The sequence below is a fragment of the Lissotriton vulgaris genome, chromosome 4_1 (genome assembly GCF_964263255.1).
Source record: "Lissotriton vulgaris chromosome 4_1, aLisVul1.2, whole genome shotgun sequence".
NCBI classification, from domain to species: Eukaryota; Metazoa; Chordata; class Amphibia; order Caudata; family Salamandridae; genus Lissotriton; species Lissotriton vulgaris.
In genome coordinates, this window is record NC_141691.1 from 393558549 (window position 1) to 393571203 (window position 12655).

The 12655-nt window shown below is 38.4% G+C and overlaps 1 protein-coding gene across 1 annotated transcript in view; it reads left to right on the plus strand.

The window, feature by feature from the left end:
• Positions 1-12655, plus strand: part of LOC147718790 (connector enhancer of kinase suppressor of ras 2-like) — a 1944591-nt gene that overhangs the window by 642657 nt on the left and 1289279 nt on the right. The window contains exon 6 of the mRNA XM_086967239.1: positions 11935-12054. Coding sequence (XP_086823365.1) covers positions 11935-12054 — 120 coding nt within the window. The remainder of the gene's footprint in view (positions 1-11934; positions 12055-12655) is intronic.

Below are 12655 nucleotides of genomic sequence, written 5' to 3' on the forward strand. Positions count from 1 at the left end.
GTATTACAGCCATGCCCGGTTGTAGTTTGTCCTTCAAAATCAAAAACAGTCCTTGGAGCACATATTTAATGGCATCAGCAGACGCCCTTCAAATAGATTTAAGCGCATTAAATTCTCCATTCTCCATCACTCTTGAACACAGCAGTGAAAAGCATACTGAAGAAGCAGATAAGATTTCTCTTGAAATTTGCAGATGTGGAAAATATCAAGACCATCCCACTCTCACAAGCTCTGGTAACCTCGTACGACAATGAATAACGAGTCAGTCTAAAGCCACAGCCATATCTTAGTTGTTCAATTGGGAAAGCACGTGTGACTCAAATCTTGGCTGCAAGGATGATGACACTACAAACCAAAGACTTCAACCCAAATTGGTCGCTCCTCTTCAATATTGTGAAGCGCAGGCTGAGTAACTATGCACTTGAAACTTTTCCGCATTTACTCTGCTGCCAGTCACAACTGCATTCTAGGTGGACATTACTAAAGCCACTCTTTTTAACCCATCGCTTAAGGACTTGCAGCAACCCTATGACCTGGATTTTACTACCATGGTCTCTTTGAAACTGGCAAAAATCAGCAAATACTTCAAGGTGGTGCAGGACCTGCTGAAAAAAAATCAACTAAGTACAGCGATGAATGCCGATTAATATAATACACCCTGTACCCTGGCCTATTTGCAACAAATTCAAAATAATTACATGGTATTTTATGTAATGACTGCTGAATTTAAAATATGCATTTTATTCTTTGATACCATAAGCTTGTGAGGGTAACATGGCTCACAAAAATCTATCTATCCCAACGCACTGCACACCTAGGCTTATTTGCAATTGACTTCAAACAACCACACTGTCATCGATACAAATATAACTTATTTTATATCACTTGTCATTCTTTTTACTCCTGTATGCCATATGGTAATATAATAAACTAATTACCTTTTAATTTTCTTTCAATGCTCTATATTGTCATGGTTTTAATTGATCATACAATAAATGTATTACTACTACTAGTCAAATAGTGTAAAGTTACAGAGCAATGGCTAATATGAATCAACCATCTCCTCAGCCATTTATAACAACAGATGGAGAATCCACTTTAAAATAGGAGTGGAACAAGTACTCTGTTGATTATATTTCCACTATATACAATGACGATCTGTATCCTGAAAAGAAGAAAGCAATATTATTACATTGTCTTGGTCCTGGAGGATGGAAAACATATAATCGAATGAAAAAGAAACCCCTTTCAGGAGATGAGAGTGATGTTTTTTCGCATGCCTTAGCTGACCTTGATGCTTATATTACACCCATTATTTGCAAAACGATTGATTGTTACAATTTTTACCATAGAAATCAGTGCGACAATGAAAAAACAAAGCATTTTGTAGCAGCATTAAGAAAATTGGCTCTAGTTTGCAGATTCGGTTCGAGTTTGCGATTCACAGAACTAACTTAAGACAAAATCCTAAACTTACTACCATTTTGGTATTCACAGAAGGCACTTACTCATTTTGGCATTCACAGAAGGCACTTACTCATTTAGGTATTCACAGAAGTTAGGACTCCTAACACTAGGACTCCTAAATGCCTTCTGTGAATACCGAAAGTCTTAAAGTTAGGATTTTTCTCAGTTTAGGAGTGGTAAAGTTAGGACTCCTAATTTTAGGACTCCTAAATGCCTTCTGTGAATACTGAAAGTCTTAAAGATAGGATTTTTCTCAGTTTAGGAGTAGTAAAGTTAGGACTCCTAATTTTAGGACTCCTAAATGCCTTCTGTGAAAGTTAGGTTTTTTCTCAGTTTAGGATTCCTAATTCCTAAGATGAGGGAACAAATAATAAAGACCTCATTGACACAAAAGCTGCAGATTCCTTTGAGACAGAGACTCTTTACCTCTTAGTTGTATACACTAACATAGGAAATGATGGAGTTATTTAAAGACAAGACTGTGAACGTTTTAACTTGGAATATCAATGGTCTGATCGGTTGTTAGTAGGAGGAATTCTTTTTTGGAATACTCAAAGTTGTCTAACAGTGAAATAATAATAATACAAGAGACACATCTGTTGAAAGAAGGATAGAGCAAAATGTTTAAAATAAAAAATGAATCGAACGTTACGTGTTCACAGATCAGGAGTGCTGCACAAAAGGAATGTCAATCCTCTTTAAAAAATCCATTAAGGCACACTTAGGGGAATACATGGTAGACAAACGGGGTGATGGGTCAAAGCTAAAGGTAAACTGTATGATAACTGGCTTGCAGTCTTAGGATATTATGACCTCAATACTGATGGCCCAGTACCACTTCATGACCTATACAACTCCCTCCTAGATGTAAATGTCCCAATTATATTAGGGGGTTACTTTAATGTTCTGATTGGCCCAATCCTTGATAAACCGTCCCTCAAGAGTACAGTTAACACGCCAAAATTTTGATTTTTTTTAAACTTATGATAGAAAACCTGGGTTTAAGAGATCACTGGAGTGGAAAGGGAAGCTAGGATAACAGATATAAGTTTAATAACAAAAATATGGGCACTCTTCAAGAATCAATTTTTTATTATAGTTAAGAGCAGAATTGGCAATAAAGTCTCCAACTTAAAACTCATAGTAAAGCATTTATCAGATCATTCAGCGGTCAGTTTAGTACTTATACTAAATCAACCACTGACCCAAAAGAGATGGACGTTAAACCGTGCACTAATATTGAATACTAATTTAGTCGAAAGTCTAAAGAAAGAGACAAAGGAATTTTTCCAGATTCATAAACTCTCATCCCGATGCACCTAGTTTGGGACACCTATAAAACCTTTAAAAGAGGACGTTTAATCAATATTTCTATAAATCAGATTAGGGAGAGGAAAGTCAAAATTGAGAAATTAGAAAATTAAGTGGTTTAAGCAATTAGAGAACCCCTTGAACACACACACCCAGACTATAATATCTGGTAATCTACAGGAAGTGAGATTTAGCTTATCTAGTTTTTAGAAGAAGAAATTTAAAAGAAATGGGAGGCTAGTAAGATTTCCCAATATGAATAAGAATATGAGTAGCTTTCAATGCCAGAAGTTGCTGGAGTGGAAAGCTAAATCGGAAGCGAGTGTATTAACAATATTGCTGACATTTTAGATCCTAAATCAGGTAGACTGTGTAAGGAAGATAAAGGATTGGAGAAGGCCTTTGTATGGTTCTTTAAAGACTTGTGTAACAAAGACTTAGTAGTATCTAAAGATCAATTATAAAGGTATTTTGAGGGAATAGATATCCCACGGTTGACTCCCTCCTCAACAGAATTCCTAAGTGCAAAGATAAGTTTAGAAGAAGTCATACTGGGAATGGGAAGAACAAACAAAGAGAAAGCAGCAGGCCCAGACAGCCTCCCCAATGAGCTATATAAAGTTCTTAAAGAGAAACTGGCCCAATGGTTTAAGGAATTGATAAATGGTGCCTTTTTAGAAGGAAAAGAATTACCAGGCTCCTGGGAAGAAGCAACAATTAGTATTAATATTTTAAAAACCAAATAAAAATCCCAAACAATGTGAATCATACAGGCTGATTTCTCTTTAAACTCAAATTATAACATGAATCGCGAATCTTGCCAAAACGATTAGAGAGTGTCATTGGCCAACTAATACATACTGAACAAAAGGGTTTCATAAAGGGGAGACATTTGCATGATTTGACTCACGAATTGATTGGAACAATAGACTTAGCTACAACAAGTAAAACTCTCCTGACAATCCTCACTTTTGATGCTGCCAAAGTATTTGATAGGTTCAGTTGGCCCTTCCTACAGTGGTTGATTAGGGGGGAACTTCTCGAGGGCAGTGTCTGCAAGATATAATAATCATATTGCTAGGATTCTGGTAAATGGGAATCTCACAGTCAGTGATGTCCTTTGTCACCTCTACTTTTCAACATATATATTGAGCCATTGGCAACAAAAATAAGAGCAACTTTAAATATAAGACATTTTAAATATAGAAGTTGGGAAAAGAAAATGGGTCTCTATGATTTATACCAGTGAAATGGAAACATCCTGCCAAGGGATCTTTAAAATGTTAGAGGAATTCGGCAAAGTATCAGGATACCTTGTAATCAGCAAAAAACTGAAATAATGGAGTGGGATAACTACTGCTCCAGCCCCTTGGTGAAACAAGAGATCAGATACTTGGGGATCCAGGTGGTACAGAATCTCAGTGAAATGGCTCAGATGAATTGTTAAAGGCAAAAAAAGAAACTATAAAGGTATTGAGGACCTGGAATAGTCTCCCTTTATCCTTCCTAGGCAGATCAAACTTATTGAAAATGTCCATTGTACCTAAGCTTACGTTTGTTTTTGATACAATCCCTTTAGAGTTTAACGTGGAGGCAGTTAAAAACAACAAGGGGAATTGTGCAGTTTTATTTGGGCAGATAAAGGGGTAAGGATTGCGTGAAAAAAGTTACATCAGAGAAAGATCTACGGGGAATCGCAAGTCCTGACCTGTTAATGTAATGCCAGGCTTTTCAATTCAAGAATTTTAGATCCTTTCTCTTGGAGAATGCTTTTTCTACCCCACTCTTCAAGGCCTTGACAACGGAGGAAAAGGCAATGAAGGATTTTTTTCTATATAAATTTGGTCACCCTAAATATTACTAAAAAGTGAGACTAAAAGTCTTGAAGACTTCAGGTAGCTTATGGTATCAGATTAGACGCACCTTGGTGTTACCCTATTATTGCACTTCTTCTCCAATCTGGGAGTCCCCGGGAACTCCTACGTGTCTTGCAGACAAATTGGCAGCTCCATTAGTTATAGCGGGGATAAATAAATGGGGTCAACTACTGCAAGATAACACAGATTAGTTACTTTGAAAATGTTAGGAAGAGCAACGGATGGAGACCTTTCTGAGTTCAAATACTACCAGCTTTTGAGCTGGGCAAATGCGTTGAAGAAAACAGAAGAAAGTAGTATACACTTCCAAAGGGAGTACCAGTTAAGATCTATTCAAAAGAAGGAGGTAGCAAAATGGTATTGGGTATTAATCGAGGCCAGAGAAGAACCTTACTCCATGCTGGGAGAGATCTGGAAGAGGGACCTGCCTACTCTGAAGTTGGAAACTTTGTGGCAAGTATCAGTGACTACTTTTTGGTCTACTGTAAAATCTGTCCCCCTCAAGAAAAATCATCTCTACACAGTGCACAGGGCGTACTGGACACCAAAGAAGTTGTCCAAGCTCGGGAAACAAGAGCTGAAGAAATGTCCTAAGTGTTGTGAGGAAAGAGCTGACAACGTCCATATGTTTTGGCGGTGCCCTCTGATAGAGTCCTTCTGGCTGGAAGTGAGTAAGATGGTGTTGAAGAGACAATAAACAAAACATTGAGGTAAGCCTATCGATGGCAATTTTTGTGGTAGAAGAGGGCAGGATTAAACTATCCAAGAAAATCTTTGCTATTAATATTATTTTTTCTGGCAAGGAGAGAGATTTGTACAAAATGGGCACTACCTATTCCTCCAACTATACTAGAGTGGGTATCATCAATTCAGAGAATAAACTCTCGAGATCGTAAGAGTTTTCTAGAGAAAAAAGGCATGCTTTGGGAGATTTGGGAGAAATGGAAGGAACAATAAGAAGCAAGAATGGAGAGTATAAGTTTTAAATGAGAAATCAGTCCTATGATTAAAATATCAATAGCTAACTATCAGGAGCAAGAAATGCACTCTGAAAGTTTTAGCAACAAAGCTGTGGGACTTGTATTAGAGTGCAATATGAACGCGCTTCATTTTATGGGGAAAAGTCCTTGGAATTCCCTGCTTAATCTGCCTAACCAAGTAAATAGGCCTATTGATGTTATATGAGGACTAGATTAACAAAAAATAAAAAACATAAAAGATCTATATTCTCCTCAGAAGATACCAAGTCCCTAGCCATTGCTGCAGTGGGTTTAGATTTCAGGACTAGCGCTGGGAAGCCCTATTGCTGTAACAGCTATGCGTTTTATAAAATTTATAATATGTAGAAATGAGAACCAGCAATGCAATAGTTTGTTTTAAAATTAAGCCACTGACCAGCGGGACTAGACGTGAAGAGTGCATTGGGTCTAATAAATCAGAAGCCTACTAATTACATTTTACGGCCTTGCAGGGTATAAGACATTACTCTCCTCATAGCCAAAACTTGATCATAGTCTAAGCAATAAGCACAATTTGAAGAATAGAATTGGAACCTGAACTTGCCTTGCTTGGTGGACTAAACGTCACCGGTCTTTTTCCAAAAGACCTTTTGCATCAGCAAACTACTGAACTTACATTTTTTTTACCGGAAAACATGAATGTTAATACAGGCTTCACAACAACAGTGTGATAGTTGAGCTCTGCCTAGTTCAATTTATCATGCGCACGCGCTAGTAATAGACCCCCTGCATTTTTTCTATGTGTCATGTTACAAATCTAGGAGCATCACAAGAGAAGGTCACAAGAGGTCATCATCCACTATGCCTTGCTTATGCATGCCCGCTTCGCTTTGACATGGCCACACTACTGCTTTGAAACCTATTTATGGATTTACTAAGCAAGTCTGCCTTGTTATTGCTAATGACGGAGTAGTTCCTAAGGAAATGGTACTACATGCCGTGAGAAGCTGTGAAAAAAATCGAACATCTTTTTTATTTCACCGGGGGACACATGTTTATTTCTGGGGGCCCTCAAAAACGTCTGCGAACCTTAGATCTGTGTACAGGGAAGTACTTGCAACTCTTTAACCAATAATTATCACTTGTGATGCTTGCCACTGCAGTAACCAAATGGCTGTGCTGTGGGACAACCCAAAATGTGATCTGCACTTTAAACATAGAAACGTCCCACAGCTCCACTCCATTTATGCTGCATGTGGTTTGATCCCTTATATAAATGCTATTCCAAGCCAGCAATGGCTTAAAGGGCTTCGCTCATAGCCTCAATACATATTATTTTTTAATTTTTGGTGTGTGTTTTTTTTCTTTGCAAATGTACTGGATGAGAACTAGAGCTACATCTAAAAATGAAAACAATTTAATTTAAAGTAACATTGATATTTGGTGCTTAACTACTTTAAAACAAAAAACCAATGTACTTAGTCATATCTCCTGGGTAGAAACTAAACCTCATGCCTGGAAATCAACTGGAAAGTCAATAAGAGTGGAGTAGAAATGCATGATAATCTGCACATGGCGTAATACACATAAGTACTGATGTTCTATTCATCTGATAATCTGTAGATATCAGTTTATGTTAGTAATTTTAATTTGAGTTTCATTAAATACAAGTTATGAGGGTGGAATTGGCAGCTTTGGAATCTATTTGAAAACCAAGTAGCATTCTAGACAATTATTTATAAACAACATGTTTATGGTAACAAGCTTCCACCCAGAATACATCAGAGAAAGAAAACCACATGGGAGCTATAGAGCCTGATTCCCAAATATTTGCTGAAGTTTACCCTGTTAGTCCTCCATGTCTATTCCTGAATTCCATGAGTAAGCCTGGAGTAAGCTAGGAGTACTAAGTTCAGCGAGGGGTTATGAGAGTGTTCAGAAATATGATGGCGCTCTACAGGTAGTGGTCCGGGGGTAGTTGTAGGGTTTAGGTGGTTGGTGCTTCTTGATCTGAGATAACCCTTGTCTCAGAGAAAGGAAGGGGAGAGGATCTCAACCTTCTGTATACATAAAAGCAATGTCAAGCGCACACATTGCTTTTAAGCTAGGAGTACTCTTGCTTACCCTGGAATTCAGTAGTACTACTAAGAGTAAGTCACATCTACTCATTCCACAATCTAGGCCCAGTCTTAAGGAAGAATTGGCAAAGCCAAAATGTCTTGCCTTTGAAAGGCGTTCCACAGCCCATTTACTATGCAAATGCTTTCCATTGGTGCTTCCATGCACTTTCATTTTTAGTTTTGCCTGTTGCCATGTTGGAACAATAAGGTAAAAAGAAAAAACAGTGACTGGCATGCCACAATGCACACATGTGCATTCGTTCCAATGCATATGTGTGAATGCTTGCACGTGGAGGCCATCTTGGAATGATAAGAACAATCATTATAAGATAGCTACCATGAAAAAGAAGGTTTGGACACTCTTGGCAATGCATGAGCCTGTTTTCAATATGAAAAATGCACACAAATCCAATGTGAAATACCAGTGGCCATTTTGGAAATTTTTACTTTGCTGCTCCAACGTGGGTGAGAGCCATGTCAAAATTGTAAACAAAAAACACAAAGTGTCCCTAAGCAAATTCAAATTAAGCAAATGGTGCAAGAGCATTTAGCAGATGCCAGGCATACAAAAAAACATGGAAGGGGATGGGGAGGGGCGTGCCAAGGGCTGACTATCTAATGAATAAAATCAGCAAAACGACAGTAGCTATGAGAAAGGGGATAATTCGTTGGTGATAATGGCTCTATTCTTGTTAGGTCCAGTAGAGGCAGTAATTTAAACCTGAGTTCAACCACTAGTGGCTGTTGCACAGAGTAGACCGGCTTAAGTTAAGAAAATATATAACGTATTCAGAAATACCAAAACAGATAAAACGATGAAAACACAGCACAATTAAAATGCTGCCCCAATTTATAAAAATATAAACTATTTTAAGAAACCAAATAACACCAAAAAGCCAATTAGCGGAACCAGAGATATGAACTTTTAGCTACAAATAGCACCAAAAAGTGTAAGGCACTAACTGCAGGAAACTGGTCATGCTAGACCAGACAAGAGTAAAGTTTGAGTCTGACCGCAATAGAGCAGTGGTCGGACACTAGGACGAGGTTGGTCCTGATCAAAGAGCTACCCATGGACTTAGACATTTTTTAAGACAGTTGTGCGTCTTCAACAAGGCAAGTCAGCACGCAGGATCCAAAGACGTGGTCATCAATGAAGGATGATGTCTTGGTGAAGCCGTCAATGATAACCTGAACTTGACCCTCTGGTAGCTTAGCACTAAAGCAGTCAGACTTAACTTAGAGGCAATGTTTAAGGTATTCATGCAGCACTCAAACAGTAATAAAGTGAAACTACAATGCCAGTAAAGTTTGAGACCAATTTAAAAAATGATGGACTTTTTTTAATAAATAAAATGACACCAAAATGACAAAATTAAAATATATAGAAAAGTTAAGGCTGACCACTGTGGAGCATCCTGGTGAAAAGTTTTACTTTTGGACCTAGTCTTTGCAATGAAAGGCAAAAATCCTCTGTGCAAAGCAGGAGGCTGTGGCCGAAGAGGGGTCCATGATGTCGGATAGCCACTGGACAAGGTCTCACTGAAGCTGTTGAATTTTGGTGGGGAAGCTCTGAGCGGGAGAAATTTGAATTGCACACATAGGGAAGGCCACTCACCAGACAGACACTGCCTGTCATCCCTGGTGAAGATTTCTACTTATCTGACTTTTTTGGGGTGCGGTTTCTTCCTGCGGGGCAAGGCTGCAGGTGTAGCCGAAGTAGGCTCCACAAGGCCGGTACTCCTTCTCCACAATGAGAATTACGCTAACAATATGTATAGTTTGAATTGTTTAAATATTTTATGTTCAGTATAATGCAAAAAAAGTATATTTGAAGTATTCAGCGGTAAGTGCATTCACTACAGGAGGAAGGCACAATATCTATTGACCACAGGAATCACATACACGTCTTATACTTTTGAAGAAATAATGCACAGACACCTCTTAGACAGGCTTCCTATAGAACACTACAAACTCTTAGAAACTGTCTGTCAAAAATAGTTTTCTTACTGAATTACTAGAAAGAGAGATTCGCATTCGAAATGGGATTCAATTTCTTTTTTCTATGTTTAGGTTACACCAGTGTTTGTTATTTTAGTAGCCTGCCACTTATTATCTTTGGAACCGTAAAATACATTTTCATGCTAGTCTTTTACTTGATAACATCATTAAGTCTGTGTTCGGGTTTTTTAAACAGGCTAATCACAAAGCCAGTTTCTTTATCCATATATCAAAATTATCCATACCGAATTATACAATCTCAGATTCTTTTAAGAAGCATAATTTCAAGCAAGACATTGATAAGAGGTGAATTGAACTACTCTTCCATCTTACGGTTTATGTTTCATCAACATGGCGATAAATCCTCGTAGAGTTTTTTTGTGCATCGAAATTAAGTTTAGGATTTGAGGTTGAATGAGATACAGATACTCCGTATTTATGTAAAAAACACACCCCAAACCACGAAAACATGTATGTGTCTATACAACCATTTTGATAATGGGAGGCTTTAATAGCAATTTCTAACCTTATTTGATAACAATAGAAATATGTTTACATCCACAAACCTTTGGTATTGAAGGATTCCCGGGACCAAAGAATCTTGGTGGAAGTATGCACTTTGATCAACTGTACATTGAATTGATGTTATGTTGGTGCCATTTTATAAAGCACTTGTGGAAGGAGAAATGATTATTACCTTATGTTCAAGATTATTGCTCAGACTGGGAGAAACCAAAGCCTACAACTCTTTATAGATAGTTTACAAGAGCCAGAAGTGGCAGAATGCATCCAGTAAGCTTCAGACACAGAAAACACCACATGACTTTCCATTACACTCTGCATGTTTGTTTACATTCGCTTGATGTAAGCCATTCTCAACCTTTGAAATAATATAATAATAATACCAGTATTTGTAAAGCGCATAGCTACCTCCGAAGTGGTGACCCAGCGCTGGGGGCCCTCTGGAAGATAAAGCAAGTTATTGCCCAGAGTCACATGGTGCTGGGCTGACCTGCCACTGGTGCCGGGGATCGAACCGTGAGCCTCTGATTCCAGCGTCAGTCGCCCTGGCCCATGCGCCACACCTCTTCAACCTGTTGCTCGATAAACCATCTAAAGTTCAGCTATGTTGCATTGTTCTCTTTAGTAATGAAATCTATGGTGGTCCCAATCATTGGACTCAGTCTCTGATTCACAAACTGTTTTCTATGAATACGTGTGTTTTACTGCTGACACAGTTGTGAATCAATATGAATTTCCAAACCTAAGTCGCAAAATATTTTCAGGGAGAAGTGTTCAAGCTCTAGGTGTGAATAATTATTGAATTTGCTTATTCATGCCTATTAAAAAAAAAATGCAAAAAGAACAATTTTTTGCACACCATGCCATTCCAGTTTAGACCCAGCCATATGCAAATCAGTTTTGACCCTAAACTGCCAAACCAGGTCCTCCCTGGATCGGAAAAAAGCATCCTGGGACCGGTTATAGGGTATCACGCCTCCTCAGCCTGGCTAGCTTGAATCCAGTGGCCCAGTGAGCACTGGACATAGCATTTTTCACCCTAAATTGGATGGGTATGCTCAGACTTGGGTCTCTTTCTCGCTGTGCCACTGGATACAAGCTAGCATAGCTGATGAGGGGTGATACCCTCAAACCAGACCCAAGATGCTTGTTTTCAGTTCAGGGAGGACCTGGCATGGTAATTCAGGTTGGACTGCTCCCACGAGGAGCATGTGAATAATTATTGAATTTGGTTATTCATGCCTATTTATGTAAATAAATCATAAAACCATTTCCCACTTCTTAATATGTTTTAACTTTGGATATTCATGAGAAAGTCACATCTAGACATGGAGTAACGAAGGCTTAGAAATGTAGAAATGTAGAGGTAACAACACAACCACAACTTGATTAGCACACAACTGATCACAGAAAGTGGTCATGAATCGGGTCCACTCGCTATATTTCTGATGGCTTCTTTCAAATTCGGAGTTTAGTACATCAGACAGATTCACATTATTAATATTTAACTTAAGAAACACATTATCTGTCAGCTAACTATGCTAAAACCAGCTAAAACGATGCAGATTAAAAGGTTATGACTGCCATTTATTGTTATTGTTGTCCTTGAGTGTTGTCTCTTCTTTTTTATTGTGGAGCTCAATGTGCTAAAATGTTTTTGTCTGCTTGCTTTGCTAGTGTAAAACTCTGTCCGGAATCTGTGACCACATCATTTCCCTCTCATCTGACTCCCTCGTCTCCCAGTCAGCACACCTGGATGTCGTTCATCTTACTAACATCATGCCTAGTGAGGGTTTGGTAAGTAGCATTTCAATAGAAGGGTGGCTCCCTGTATCCCATCAGCATGTCCGTGGAGGTGTGTAAGCAAGGCTTCCAGTTTATGTTCACATTTGTGCTTTTACATTTGGCTGAAAATGTTTAATTTTAGTGATATTCGCTGCTCTTGCCAGTGTGCTATTAGTGTCTTTTAATTTCCCAAAGAAATTGAAGTTGTGGCAGATAAAATTCTAATCATCTGAACTTGTAATGCCGTGTCAGAGTTCCCTTGGCACGGATTTGGAAAGTGCAATTAATGAACGTGGCAAAAGTCATTAAAGTATGGAAAATAGCATGTTTTCAGTTTCATTATATAACTGAGTGGGGATGGGGGGGTCTCGTTGGTAGCTCAGAAGCCAATTTTCTATAGCTTGATGAGCAGTAGTGGGAACATCCTTAACTAACAAAAAGAAGACAGAAACCTTTTGATGTACGAAACAGATCACCTACTACCCAGCTCAATAGCAAGTTTTCTTTGTATGTATTACATTTATCAGACTTGTAATTCTGATCTTCGGGACCAATCGCATTCCTCAATCTTTCATTACTGCCTTTCTATCTCACACCATAGCTCTAAGAACGA